The sequence below is a fragment of the Salvelinus sp. IW2-2015 genome, linkage group LG9 (genome assembly GCF_002910315.2).
Source record: "Salvelinus sp. IW2-2015 linkage group LG9, ASM291031v2, whole genome shotgun sequence".
In the NCBI taxonomy this organism is placed as follows: domain Eukaryota; kingdom Metazoa; phylum Chordata; class Actinopteri; order Salmoniformes; family Salmonidae; genus Salvelinus; species Salvelinus sp. IW2-2015.
The window spans coordinates 14,682,325-14,697,941 of NC_036849.1; the positions used below are offsets into that span (position 1 = coordinate 14,682,325).

Consider the following 15,617-nt stretch of genomic DNA (forward strand, 5'->3'; position numbering starts at 1 on the left):
GTAACCAGACACCCAGGCGCCCAGGCCAACAGTTGCTAATATTCAATCACGTGATGTAGTATTGGGTTATAGCGCAATAAACACAGATCCTCACACTAGATAAACTAGTAATATCATCAACCATGTGTAGTTAACTAGTGATTATGATTGATTGATTGTTTTTTATAAGATAAGTTTAATGCTAGCTAGCAACTTACCTTGGCTTCTACTGCATTCACGTAACAGGCAGGCTCCTTGTGGAGTGCAATGTAATCAGGTGGTTAGAGCGTTGGACTAGTTAACTGTAAGGTTGCAAGATTGAATCCCCTGAGCTGACAAGGTAAAAATCTGTCGTTCTGCCCCTGAACGAGGCAGTTAACCCACCGTTCCTAAGCCGTCATTGAAAATAAGAATGTGTTCTTAACTGACTTGCCTAGTTAAATAAAGATTAAATAAAGTGTAAAAAAAATAATAATAATGAAATCGGCTTAAATTTCCGATTGTTATGAAAACTTGAAATCGGCCTCTACAGTAGCTTAAAGAGCTATTTCAATCATATTGAAATACATTTAATGTTCAATAAATGGTGGTTTATTTTGCTACTGTCTAAAAGCTACTGTCTTTAATTTGTCTCAATATACTGTATTTCATGGTGTGTAACCTAACATGTGTGCAATGATGTGCCAAATCAGTGAAATAAGTGAATTTTTCGGGTTAGCATTAGAATAAGCCGCCTGTCACGGATTCCCCTGATACTGCTGCTCATTCCGTGCACCAGCTCTGGAGACTACGTCACAATGGCCTTCAGCATCACAATGGCCTTCAGCATCACTGAACTGTTTCATTACGCACACCTGGTTCCCATTCCCCCTGATTAGTAATTGTATATATGTGCCCTCTGTTCATCATTGTTTTGTTGGTTATTGTTCCCATGTCCGTTGGTCTGTGAGTACCTGTGCTTTGCTATTTCGGCTTGCGTGTATTGTGCACTTGTTATTACGGGTCTCGTGTATTGTTGTGCATTTGTTATTACGGGTCTCACCCCGTGTAGTGTATTGCGGGTCTCATCCCGTGTATTTATTAGAGGTTTAACCTTGCTCTTTTGTTTGGGTTACATCCCTGTGTTTTTGTACGTGTTTGTTTTGGGCTTCATCCCCGTGCCTTTTCATGGCATGTTGTATATTTTGAGTGGAGTATTAAACCTCCCTATTACGAATTCCTGCGCCTGTCTCCCATCATTTATACAATGTGACATCGCCTCAATATTTGCAACCGTAGGTGGTAATATCTCTTTAGTAGCATATCCGTCGTCAGTATTGTGAAATAATTATAATGTTAAGGTAAGATTTGAATGGAGAAAGCTGACCCGAGAGCAGCGCTCCCTTTCTTTCGATCCTATCAGTATCGACACATGCTCCAACGATGCACTTAGCGACCGTTCATTCTGCATGGTGTTTTGGGAAACGCATGTTACATCTTCGGCCGTTGAAGGAAAGATGTATCGTTAAAACACTCGTAAGCCTAAATTCCATCGCTATCAGGAAACCGGGCCCTGTCTGGCACTGGCGGCTCCACCACCCACCTCTACCTCGACTATCCAAAACTGTGTCGGTCACTCCATGTTTCCCCACTAGCCAGTTTCCCCAAGGTGTTCATGTTACCTCTCTTTATTTTGTTCTAACTGGATATTAGGACTTTAACTCACTTTAATAATAGAACACTTTAGGGAACTACTAGGATTATTCTAAATTAACATGATTAACACAGATTAGATTTAATTTTAGAGTTTAGGACTTGAAGGTAAGGTTCTGATAATGGTGATACTATGTATAGAACTGGTATGTACTGCCAGGTGTTTGTCTGTCTTCTCTGTATCATCTCTTCCCTCCGTCCTCCCTGTAGTGTGGCCGTGTCTCCTGGCCCTGTGGTGTCCACCCACAGCATCACCAGCGCCACCACGCCCGACAGACTACGTTTCCCACGAGGCACAGCGAGCCGCAGCACCTTCCACGGCGGCCAGCTGAGGGAGCACCGCACGGCCACCTACAATGGGCCCCCAGCCTCACCCACACTGTCCGACGACGACGCGCGCCTTACCCAGACTCGCAGCCGCGGCTCCAGCAACCTCTTCTCCAAACTCACCTCCAAACTCACACGCAGGTAGGTGTCAGAGACTACAGCTCCATGCCACTCAATTCAACTGAGTCCAAGTCCCTAAAATATACTCTGACTATATCGAGCTACTGTATATCAAATCAAAACAACAGGTGTGGACTAACAGTGAAATTCTTACTTATATGGTTTGTTTTTAATCCTTCTGAGTGGCCTTTGAACACGGTTCCTTTTAGCATCCTGAATCACATTGTGTGGAACGTTCACAGTCCTACTAACAATAGATTGTTCCAATAATTAAATTTACCTCAGGTGTAAACCAGCAGGGAAAACCCAATTTGAGTTTTTGTCCAGACTGACTAACACATCTCAGGCGGGCAGCCAGGCTACTGACAACAATTTAAGGATGTCCCAAGACTAACCTGACATTAGGAATAGAAATCAACATCTGTCTTTTGAACCTTCTCCCTCTCACCATTGATGATTCCAACCACCCTGCACTCTTAGAAAAAAGGGTTCCAAAAGGGTTCTTCGGCTGTCCGAATAGGAAAACCCTTTTTGGTTCCAGGTAGAATTCTATTGAGTTCCATATAGAATCCTCTGTGTAAAGGGTTCTACATTGAACTCAAAAGGGTTCTACCTGGAACCAAAAGGGTTCAAACCTGGAACTTAAAAGGGTTCTTCAAAGGGTTCTGCTATGGGGACAGCCGAGTGTGATTTTCTTCACTAATTTCAACCAATCAGTCATATTCCTTCAGTTGTCCTTCCTCATGTTCATGTTTCTTTGTGTTTCCTGATTCTGTTGTAGAAACATGTCATTCAGGTTTACCAAAAGGTAGGACCCTTATTCCCTTCAGTGTGTGCAATTAATCAACTAAAACTCTCTTTAACCAATAATAAGCTGGAACTGACAAACTAACACACTGCTTAGAACCTTTGTGATTGGTCTCAGGCTTCTAGAGTTAAAGATGGGGTATATTATAAGGGCAGTGTTGCCCTCTTGATCGGTCAGTAAAAAAATCCATCAACAGCCAACAGAAAGCTTGCCACTAATCAATCTACAATGCATGCGGTGGGGACGGGGCTGCTTACGTAGTTGCTATTGACTGGTTTGTTTTTCACAAAGCAATGATTGGTTAGTATTGAACTGTTGTTCCAGGTAAGTTTGTGTGTTTTATGTAGACTGATATGTGTTTGAAAGGTAGACAGATTCTCTGTCCAGTATTGGATTTTGTTGTACATTTATGGGTTATGATCGACGGTCCCTGTGATAACTTGGCTGGCTTGTCGCAATGTGATCGACTTTGTGATGTAGTGAGGCATGATATAGATCCCTCAAATTCAACTCTGTACTTCGAAGCCAGTTCCACTGCTTTTTTTCATTCTTCCCCTCTAATCAGGTACTGATTTTAGATCTGGGACACCAGGTGGGTGCAATTTAATTATCAGGTAGAACAGAACCTGCAGGCTCCGGATCTCCAACTAAGAGTTGAATACCCTGATATAGATTATTCTGATAATAATTATTGTTTATAATGCTTTGGGAACTTAAGTTTGTGGAATATTGGTTAGTGGAGTCATATGTACACTGTTAGGGAACCAAGAGGGTTCTGAAAAAAATTATTGGGTTGCTTTTTGTGAACAAGGTGTACTGATAGCAAGATCAGATGCAATTCACAAATTCAAAGGGAATTATGTCTTGAGACATCAATTTCTGAACATTTACAAGCGGATGGTCTGGCAGCTCAGGAGCAGTTAAAAACAAAAGTAAAGACAAAGCTCTCCCACCATACCTCCTCTTCAGAGAAAACCTTCTGTTCCTCAGTCTGATTCAAGGCGTGTTTACACTGCTCCTTAGCCCAGGGCTAAGAGCCTGCTTAGCCCTGGGCTAAGGGAGATTTTAAGCCCGGGGCCAAGCGAGTGTTCATACTTGCACATTCTAAAGTGGACTAGCACCAACCTTAGCCCAGGGCTAGCTGGCCCTGCTCCGGAGCAGGTTAGAAATGACTTTTCGGGGCTATCCCCAGAAACACGGTGCCAAAATAGCCAGTGTGAAACAGTCATTGCATTTTGGTACACCAGAAGTACATTAATTTCCAATGGAACGCTGCATTTGCCTTGCAGTATTGCGTTGCAGAGGCAGTTGCAGTGCGTTCTGTGTGGTGCGTATGTTGGATTTACCGTAGACGGCTTGACAGAAATGGTAGCAGAAGGTGAATGTTGAACTTTTGTTGCACACGTATCCAGATGATGCTGCGTACCATTTTATGCAATGACGCTATTGCTGTGATTGAGGCATTAAGCTCAGGGCCCTGGGTCTGAACCCCACCCTGTGCAACTGGTTCCTGGACTTCCTGACAGGCCGCCCCCAGGTGGTGAAGGTAGAAAACAACACTTCCACTACGCTGAACCTCAACACAGGGGCCCCACAAGGTTGCGTGCTCAACCCCCTCCTGTACTCCCTGTTCAATCATGACTGCGTGGCCATGCACACCTCCACCTCGATCATCAAGTTTGCAGACGACACAACAGTAGTAGGCCTGATTACCAACAATGACAAGACAGCCTACAGGGAGGAGGTGAGGGCCCTGGCAGAGTGGTGCCAGAAATGATGTCAACAAAATGAAGGAGCTTCAGGAGACAGCAGAGGGAGCACGCCCACATCCACATCGATGGGGCCGCAAGTTCGTCGACGTACACATCACTAACAGTCTGAAATGGTCCACCCACACAGACAGTGTGGTGAAGAGCGCCTCTTCAACCTCAGGAGGCTGAAGAAATTCGGTTTGGCCCCTAAAACCCTCACAAACTTTTACACATGCACCATTGAGAGCATCCTGTAAGGCTGTATTACCGCTTGGTGCGGCAACTGCACCATCCGCAACCGCAGGGCTCTCCAGGGGGTGGTGGGGTCTGCCCCAACGCATCACTGGGGGCACACTGCTTGCCTTCCAGGACACCTACAGCACCCACTGTCACAGGAAGTACGAAATAATCATCAAGGCCATCAACCCCCCGAGCCATGGCCTGTTCACCCCACTATCATCCAGAAGGTGAGGTAAGTACAGGTGCGTTAAAGCTGGGACAGAGAGACAGAAAAACTGCTTCTATCTCAAGTCCATCAGACTGTCCACCCAGTACCTTGCCCTGAACTTAGTCACTGTCACTAGCCGGCTACCACCCGGTTACTCAACCTTGCACTTTAGTAGCTGCTGCCCTATGTACATAGACATGGAATCACTGGTCACTTTAATAATGGAACACTGGTCACTTTAATAATGTTTACATACTGTGTTATCATTTCATACGTACAGTGCCTTGCAAAAGTATTCACCCCCTTAGTGTTTTTCCTATTTTGTTGCATTACAACCTGTAATTTAAATAGATTTTTATTTGGATTTCATGTAATGGACATACACAAAATAGTCCAAATTGGTGAAGTGAAATTAAAAAAATTATTTGTTTAAATAAATTCTAAAATAAATAAATGAAAAGTGGTGCGTGCATATGTATTCTCCCCCTTTGCTATGAAGCCCCTAAATAAGATCTGGTGCAACCAATTACCTTCAGAAGTCACATAATTAGTTAAATAAAGTCCACCTGTGTGCAATCGAATTGTCACATGATCTCAGTATATATACACCTGTTCTGAAAGGCCCCAGAGTCTGCAACACCAATAAGAAAGGGGCACCACCAGACAAGCGGCACCATGAAAGACCAAGGAGCTCTCCAAACAGGTCAGGGACAAAGTTGTGGAGAAGTACAGATCAGAGTTGGGTTATAAAACAAATATCCGAAACTTTGAACATCCCACTGAGCACCATTAAATCCATTATTTAAAAAAATGAAAGAATATGGCACCACAACAAACCTGCCAAGAGAGGGCCTCCCACCAAAATTCACGGACCAGGCAAGGATGGCATTAATCAGAGAAGCAACAAAGAGACCAAAGAAAACCCTGAAGGAGCTACAAAGCTCCACAGCCGAGATTGGAGTATCTGTCCATAGGACCACTTTAAGCCGTACACTCCACAGAGCTGGGCTTTACGGAAGAGTGGTCAGAAAAAAGCCATTGCTTAACCTCTCTGGGATATGTGGGACGGTAGCATCCCACCTGGCCAACATCCAGTGAAAATGCAGAGCGCCAAATTCAAATAATTTACTATAAAAATTATACTTTCATGAAATCACACATTCAATATACCAAATTAAAGCTACACTTGTTGTGAATCCAGCCAACGTGTCAGATTTTTAAAAATGCTTTACGGCGAAAGCAAACAATGCTATTATCTGAGGATAGCACCCCAGCTAACAATCACAGACCATCATATTTCAACCCTCCCGGCACGACACAAAACACAGAAATAAAGATATAATTCATGCCTTACCTTTGACGAGCTTCTTCTGTTGGCACTCCAATAGGTCCTTTTGTTCGGTTAATTCCGTCGATATATATCCAAAATGTCCATCCATTTATTTGGCGCGTTTGATCCAGAAAAACACTGGTTCCAACTTGCACAACGTGACTACAAAATATCTCAAAAGTTACCTGTAAGCTTTGTCCAAACATTTCAAACTACTTTTGTAGTACAACTTTAGGTATTTTTTTACGTAAATAATCGATAAAAATGAAGACGGGATGATCTGTGTTCAATACCGGAGGAAAACAATGTGTAGCATGCTTTCTGGTCACGCGCCTCTAACAAACAGTACACTTCACTGGAGCCTCATTCTGAACATGGCTACTTCTTAATTTCTCAAAGGAAAAACCTCAACCAATTTCTAAAGACTGTTGACATCCAGTGGAAGCGATAGGAACTGCAGGAAGGTCCCTTAGAAATCTGGATCCCCAATGAAAACACATTGAAAAGAGTGACCTCAAAAACAAATAATATAAATGGTTTGTCTTCGGGGTTTTGCCTGCCAAATAAGTTCTGTTAGAGTCACAGACATGATTCAAACAGTTTTAGAAACATAGAGTGTTTTCTATCGAATACTAATAATAATATGCATATATTAGCATCTGGGACTGAGTAGGAGGCAATTTACTCTGGGCACGCTTTTCATCCAAACGTGAAAATGCTGCCCCCTATCCTAGAGAAGTTAAAGAAAGAAAAAAGCAAAGACGTTTGGTGTTCGTCAAAAGGCATGTGGAAGACTCCCCAAACATATGGAAGAAGGTACCTTGGTCAGATGAGACTAAAATTGAGCTTTTTGGCCATCAAGGAAAATGCTATGTCTGGCGCAAACCCAACACCTCTCATCACCCTGAGAATACCATCCCCACATTGAAGCATGGTGGTGGCAGCATCATGCTGTGGGGATCTTTTTCATCGTCAGGGACTGGGAAACTGGTCAGAATTGAAGGAATGATGGATGCCGCTAAATACAGGGACATTCTTGAGGGAAACCTGTTTCAGTCTTCCAGAGATTTGAAACTGGGACGGAGATTCACCTTCCAGAAGGACAATGACCCAAAGCATACTGCTAAAGCAATACTCGAGTGGTTTAAGGGGAAACTTTTAAATGTCTTGGATTGGCCTAGTCAATCCAATTGAGAATCTATGGTATGACTTAAAGATTGCTGTACACCAGCGGAACCCATCGAACTTGATGGAGCTGGAGCAGTTTTGCCTTGAAGAATGGGCAAAAATCCCAGTGGCTAGATGTACCAAGCTTATAGAGACATACCCCAAGGGACTTGCACCAAAAGGTGCTTCTACAAAGTAGAGGTCGACCGATTATGATTTTTCAACGCCGATACCGATACCGATTTATTGGAGGACCCAAAAAAAGCCGATACCGATTAATCGGCCGATTAAAAAAAAATATATATATATATATATATATATGTATTTGTAATAATGACAATTACAACAATACTGAATGAACACTTATTTTAACTTAATATAATACATCAATAAAATCAATTTAGCCTCAAATAAATAATGAGACATGTTCAATTTGGTTTAAATAATGCAAAAACAAAGTGTTGGAGAAGAAAGTAAAAGTGCAATATGTGCCATGTAAGAAAGCTAACGTTTAAGTTCCTTGCTCAGAACATGAGAACATATGAAAGCTGGTGGTTCCTTTTAACATGAGTCTTCAATATTCCCAGGTAAGAAGTTTTAGGTTGTAGTTATTATACGAATTATAGGACTATTTCTCTATATACCATTTATATTTCATATACTATTGGATGTTCTTATAGGAACTTTAGTACTGCCAGTGTAACAGTATAGCTTCCATCCCTCTCCTCGCCGCTACCTGGGCTCGAACCAGGAACACATCGACAACAGCCACCCTCGAAGCAGCGTTACCCATGCAGAGCAAGGGGAACAACTACACCAAGTCTCAGAGCGAGTGACGTTTGAAACGCTATTAGCGCGCACCCCGCTAACTAGCTAGCCATTTCACATCGGTTACACCARCCTAATCTCGGGAGTTGATAGGCTTGAAGTCATAAACAGCGCAATGCTTGAAGCATTGCGAAGAGCTGCTTGCAAAACGCACAAAAGTGCTGTTTGAATGAATGCTTACGAGCCTGCTGGTGCCTACCATCGCTCAGTCAGACTGCTCTATCAAATCATAGACTTAATTATAACATAATAACACACAGAAATACGAGCCTTAGGTCATTAATATGGTCGAATCCGGAAACTATCATCTCAAAAACAAAACGTTTATTCTTTCAGTGAAATACGGAACCGTTCCGTATTTTATCTAACGGGTGGCATCCATAAGTCTAAATATTCCTGTTACATTGCACAACCTTCAATGTTATGTCATAATTATGTAAAATTCTGGCAAATTAGTTCGCAATGAGCCAGGCTGCCCAAACTGTTGCATATACTCTGACCTGTCTCTTATACACATCTAGATGTGTATAAGAGACAGGTACACGTTGGAGCAACGACAGTCCTTTTTCGCGAATGCGCACTGCATCGATTATATGCAACGCAGGACACGCTAGATTAACTAGTAATATCATCAACCATGTGTAGTTATAACTAGTGATTATGATTGATTGATTGTTTTTTATAAGATAAGTTTAATGCTAGCTAGCAACTTACCGTGGCTTCTTACTGCATTCGCGTAACAGGCGGGCTCCTCGTGAGGCAGGTGGTTAGAGCGTTGGACTAGTTAACTGTAAGGTTGCAAGATTGAATCCCTGAGCTGACGTCATTCTGCCCCTGAACAAGGCAGTTAACCCACCGTTCCTAGGCCGTCATTGAAAATAAGAATGTGTTCTTAACTGACTTGCCTAGTTAAATAAAGGTGTAAAAAAATCAACAAAATCGGCGTCAAAAATTACCGATTTCGGATTGTTATGAAAACTTGAAATCGGCCCTAATTAATCGGCCTTTCCCGATTAATCGGTCAACCTCTACTACAAAGTATTGACTTTGGGGAGGTGAATAGTTATGCACGCTCAAGTTTTCATTTTTTCTGTCTTATTTCTTGTTTGTTTCACAATGAAAAATATTTTGCATCTTCAAAGTGGTAGGCATGTTGTGTAAATCAAATGATACAAACCCCCCCAAAAATCTATTTTAATTCCAGGTTGTAAGGCAACAAAATAGGAAAAATGCCAAAGGGGTGAATACTTTCGCAAGCCGCTGTATATACTGTATTCTAGTCAATTGCATCTTATTCAACCATTGCTGAATACAGTATATACCATTCTATCCTACGTATTCTACAGATATACTAAATATTCTATCCACATACTGTCCATAATGTCAATGCATCCCATCATATACTGTATATATGCAGTACCAGTCGAAGGTTTGGACACACCTACTCGTTCCAGGGTTTTTCTTTATTTTTACTATTTTCTACATTGTAGACTAATAGTGAAGACATCAAAACTATGGAACAACACATATGGAATTATGTTATAACTAAAAAAGTGTTAAACAAATCAAAATATATTTTATATTTGATGCAGAAAATAGTACAAATAAAGAAAAACCCTTGAATGAGTAGGTGTGTCCAAACTTTTGACTGTTTTCATAGCTTTTCTATTGACATGTAATTAGTCAATGATAATAATATTGTTGCATTATTTTTGCCTGGATCAGAAAAATTTGTCTCGTCTATGCACAGCATTCTCTGTACAGGGCAAGATCACATTTCAACAGCGAAACCATAGAATTTGTATTTAGAATACTAGAATGAACCTTCTTATGATGGTCCAAAGGTCAGCCATGTTGGTCAGGGAGTTGGTCAACCAGGGTTTGCCAGTGCTGTGATAAGATATTGTGTAAAACAATGAATGTGAAGAATTTATCTGCACCGTATGTGTGTTAGCTAGCTAGGCAGACAGTTTTAGAATAATTATTCCATAAATGTTTCTAATTAACTGCCAATATGCAAACATTCCATTCAAACAATGCATTCAATCCGCAGCCATACACTGGCGCAAACAGTTGATGATAGGACAAGTACTGATATTTTGTCATATAATAGCACTCACAGCTTTCCAAGAAAATGGAATCTGAGACATTTATGGTCTGTTTACATATGTTTTAGAGGCTGTTTATACAGAAAATGTCTCAGATTATAATTATATGACAATATTTTCAATTGACTATAATTATTCCATTACATTCATTTCTGACGCATCACATGCCTTACTTTTATTTTCCTGCTTAAGTAAATTAAAGTGGTTTGGGATTTCTCCCTGACCAAGATGGCTGCCATTTTGGTGCCATTATGGAACTTTGAGGGTTTATGATATAGCCCTTCTAGTAATTTAATAGGATCTGTATGAGTGAAACATTGTTTTTGAGGTCAGACAGGCAGACAGCAAGGTTTACAAACCACCACTGTTGGAAATCAAATGCTAGGCTGGAAGCAAGAAGACATGTGTTAATAAATGTCTTACTTAGCAGAGAGATTGTTGTTCGCATGTTGTGTTTGTCTGTTAAGGTTACCACAAGCTCCACTCAGTTGATCTACCTGCGTGCATTTGGGTGGAGTGGGAGTTGGAGTAGCGGACACCTTTTGGTAACACAATATCCTCGCCGGTCCCACTCATATTCACAAGGGGGCGATAACAATGTATTATCTTTTTCACTTTTTTATTTAGTGAAAACAAGGAAGAGTCTCCTTCCCTTGCTAGTAGTAGCAAGCTGACAGCTTGTAGTACTTTAAAGTATTTTTACTTAAGTACTTTACACCCCTGTTTTTTTACCAGTAGTCTGGAGTCCCTAGTTATTACATCTAAACAAAATGTATTTTGGGGGGGATTCTAAAAAGGCTACAATGTTTTTTTTTACAGTCACTGAGATTATTATTATTATTATTATTATTTTCTTATCAATGTAATATAGGCTACTTTGATGCATAGCCTATAGCAAGGGTACTCAACTCCTACCCTACGAGGTGCGGAGCTTGCTGGTTTTCTGTTCTACCTGATAATTAATTGCACACATCTGGTGTAACAGGTCTAAATCAGTCCCTGGTTAGAGGGGAACAACGGAAAAATGCAGTGGAATTGGCTTCGAGGTCGAATTTAGTTTGAGGGACCTATAGGCTATAGATCAAGGAACCAAGCAAGCTTCATTGCCTACACAACCAGTGCTTGACTTGTGCAGGAGCTCACTGGAGCTGAGTACCGGCACCTAAAATGTTCTACTGCTTGAGCTCCTGTTCCTCTTTATAAAATATTAGCTCGAAAGTATTGTGGAGCTCCTGCACCTAAATATAAACCGTACTGGTACCCAAAATGAGTACCGGCACCTATTTCATTCCAAGTCAAGCACTTCACACAGCACTGCACCCACGGCTACGGAAGGAATGATACGGCGTGTTACAATTTTCATGTGGCACAGGAGTACATCGAATGTCAGAGCGCACAACAAGGAGCCGCCCCTTTTGTGATGCAAAACAACATTTCAACACTGCGCTACGCTCCGTCGGCTTCGTTAGCATATTCTGTGTAGACCCCTTTAGCCCAGGGCTTTGGAATAGAAGTGTGAATCCTTAGCCCAGGGCTGAAGCTTAGCCCAATAGCCCTGAGTGAACAAATGCTTGTGTGATCACAGGATAAGATAGCCCAGGGCCAGTCTTAGTCTGGAGCTAAGATAGCCCGGGGCTAAGAACAATGCAGTGAAAAGGCCTTTAGTGGCACACTGAGATCTAGTGGCGACCAGGAGTTCTACATCTCAGGAAGTTCCATCACATTTGCAACCCTTCCATCTTTCTTCCTTCACCATGTCCTTGTCACTCATTTCATTTCTCTGTCGAGTGATTCTTATTTCTGCACAGAGTAACAGCATCTTAGAAACGATTGGTTGAAGTATAAGGAAGGAAGTCTTAGCAGGGAGTCTCTTGTCTCAGTAGTAGGCAATGCGCTTTGCCCTCCCTTCACACTTCTCCTCACTTTTGTATTGCTGTGTGCCAATGTCTCCCTGACCTTTCTGTGCCCTTTAACCTTGGACCTTTCACTGCTCTTCCTCCCCTCAGGGTCAGTATTGACCCGGCCAAACGGCAGACGGCCAAATCAGGGCCTGCCATCCCTTCTTCCCAGGGAGCAAAGACTCTTAGTAAGTCTTCTGTCCACTCATCTCTCCTCTTCTCTTCTCCACCTTCCTCTTCCTCCTTGTCATCCTGGCATTATCGGCCTGTGATCATGTCATTTTTTCTTACTCTCTTTTCATGTATCCGTAAAAAATACACGCTTTCAAGAGCGGAAGATTTAGAAAGTTATAGGAAGTCGCAGATGGAGACCTAAAGTAAGGGATCATTTCAACCCTTATGTCCCCATAAGAGTTAGGCTCAACTCTGTTCTCTCCACACAGAACTCTGACATACAAACTCATATACAACATGGTTACATGGTCACATTCCCTTCTCTCTAGAATGTGTATGTGACACTCCCAGCCCCAGATCCAGTCTCAGTACTGCTCTTGTCCCTCATCCCCCTGGCTAGAGGCTTCTATCTTGCCCACTAACTAAACCCTCCAGGAATTAAACTTTCTCTACACTCCTGTAGACTCATTTCAAAGCTAGTCTGCATGTCTGCAGCACAAAACTCATTAGGGTCTGTGGACATGGTATGCAGTCCTACAATGGCCCTGTAACCGATTGCCTAATTGTATTTAAAGCCAACCCCCTCTCCTCTTAACATAACCAGTGTCACATAGAGGGAAGAAACATGGGACATGTTAGAGGATGTCTAGAAGACCCCTGTCCTGCTGTCTGTCAACCTCGAGAATAGACTGCACGAGAGCTCCCACAACAGCCCCAGTCTGCATGCACTGACCCTAATACACAATGTGTGTATTAGACATGTGGGTGTGTGTTCCACTGTATGGTTTTGTTTTTGTCTTGTTTGGGTGAATTTCTTCATGTCAACAAACGTATCCAAGCTGTCATACGTCACTCAACACATTTCCATTCCTGTATCCCCTTGCTCTATGTGGTCTGTTGAAGCACTTTTTGTTAGTTTGAACACCAGCGAGACTGATCAGTGTGACTAGTTCAAAGTCTCTTTTTCCATTGATTCTGCACAGGTTTCATGTCAACACTTCCATATTGAGGTTATGGTTATTTGGTGGTGGCTTTCTTGTTTCTAAACACTTCTACATTAATGTGGATGCTACCATGATTACGGATAATCCTAAATTAATTGTGAATAATAATGAGAGTCGAAAGTTAGACGCACAAATATCACCCCCCCCAAAAAAATGCTTGGGAGTATGATATTTTTTGAGTCTATAACTTTCTAACTCATTATTCATGCAGGATTATCGGTATTCATGGTAGCATCCACATGAATGTAGAAGTGTTTAAAAACATATATTCTTATTTACAATGAAAGTGACTCCAAAATGACACACAATACATTATTTACAATGAATTTCTATTGGGTCCAAAATCATCTGAAACACAACCAAAACAAACAGCAAATGCATCCAACAAATTTATAGTCAAGCTTTGTGTGTTATGAATTTGGGAACAATTACTTAACTATTTACTACTTTAATATACATATAAGTGAATTTGTTCCAATACTTTTAGTCCCCTATAATGGGGTGGGGAGGACTATGTACAAAACGTGCTGTAATTTCTAAACGGTTCACCTGATATGGATGAAAATACCTTCAAATTAAAGTAGTCATTGTGTCATTTCAAATCCAAAGTGCTGGAGTACAGAGCCAAAACAACGTCACTGTCCCAATACTTTTGGAGCTCACTGTATGTTATATATATCTCAATATATATTCACAGTACAGTGTTCTCTGTCATCCTTGAAATGACAAAATACTCTCTTTGGAAGTCCACATTTGTGTTTTTTCTCTTTTTCCTAATCTTGCTCTGCTCCCTCTACAACTGTCAGAGTCTCAACCGAGTTTGAGAGAAACGGGAGATTTGAGGGCTCAAGGTGAGGTGTATGTTGTTGCTCTCGCAACCTGATATTCCTGTGACGACAGGCTTGATATCACTTCACTCCGTTCTCCATTCTGTCAGTCAACCAGTAGTCCCATCTGTCTATCCATAGGGTCCTTCTCCCTCACCTTTTCCCCATGGAAGTGGTCTCTGTATGTGATGAAGGTGTGGTTATTTTAGTTCAATGTTGTGCTCCACCTAGTGTGCTGCATGACCTACTGTATGCTTTGCTAATTGCCCCTTTGATCAATACCTTACATTATTTTGTCTATTCATGACATCGAGCCATAAACAGATATGAAAATGACTAAACCTAGGGGAAAACGCAGAGCTTTAGTTAATTAAACTTCTCTTTATCTCCCTCTTATCAGTCGCAATGTACCTGGGGATCAGAAAGGGGAAAATAAAGACAGTAAACCCCGCTCCCTTAGATTCACTTGGAGTATGAGGACCACCAGCTCCATGGAGCCTTGCGACATCATGGAAGAGATACGCAAGGTGCTCAACGCCAACAACTGCGATTTTGAACAGCAAGAGTGTTTCCTGCTGCTCTGTGTCCATGGTGATGGACATGCTGAGAACCTTGTCCAATGGGAGATGGAGGTGTGCAAGCTGCCCCGTCTCTCCCTCAATGGCGTGAGATTCAAGAGGATATCAGGCTCATCCATCACTTTTAAAAACATTGCATCCAAAGTCACCAACGAGTTAAAGCTATGAACAAAAAGGGCAGAACTATGTCTAGAAAGTATTTAAGCTGTACAATCATTAAAGTAGCAGTTTCCATTTTTTTTCTCCACAAAATACAGTATGTATTGAATGATAAAATGCCAAAAGCATTCCTATACAATAATCACTGAATTACTAATAGCTACAGTATATAATCTGGTCATGTTAGACCATCATAACAAATTGAATATAGTTGGTCATGCTGTGAAAATGGACAAAGCTTTGTCTTTATTTATTTCATTAAAGTTAACCTTGTTTTCAGTGTAAATAATGTATCTTACTTTCAAGACAGCGACACATTGTTATACTCCGTTTGTTTTATATATTGTTTGAATTTAGGTGGAATTTATGTAAATGCTCATTAGGTAAGAACACCAGTGTCAATAAAAATGTCAACTTGA

The 15,617-nt window shown here is 41.5% G+C and overlaps 1 protein-coding gene across 20 annotated transcripts in view; it reads left to right on the top strand.

Moving 5' to 3' along the window:
- mark3a (MAP/microtubule affinity-regulating kinase 3a) overlaps positions 1 to 15,617 on the top strand; it is a 39,329-nt gene extending 23,712 nt beyond the window's left edge. For 4 of the 20 annotated variants that reach the window (XM_023994367.2, XM_023994364.2, XM_023994361.2 and 1 more), the window contains exons 15-18: positions 1,882 to 2,139; positions 2,900 to 2,926; positions 14,441 to 14,485; positions 14,862 to 15,617. In XM_023994367.2, coding sequence (XP_023850135.1) covers positions 1,882 to 2,139; positions 2,900 to 2,926; positions 14,441 to 14,485; positions 14,862 to 15,207 — 676 coding nt within the window. In that variant the 3' untranslated portion in view covers positions 15,208 to 15,617. Of the gene's footprint in view, positions 1 to 1,881; positions 2,140 to 2,899; positions 2,927 to 12,564; positions 12,645 to 14,440; positions 14,486 to 14,602 lie in introns of all 20 variants that reach the window. The other 16 variants (XM_023994369.2, XM_070445163.1, XM_023994362.2 and 13 more) reach the window with 9 other exon arrangements.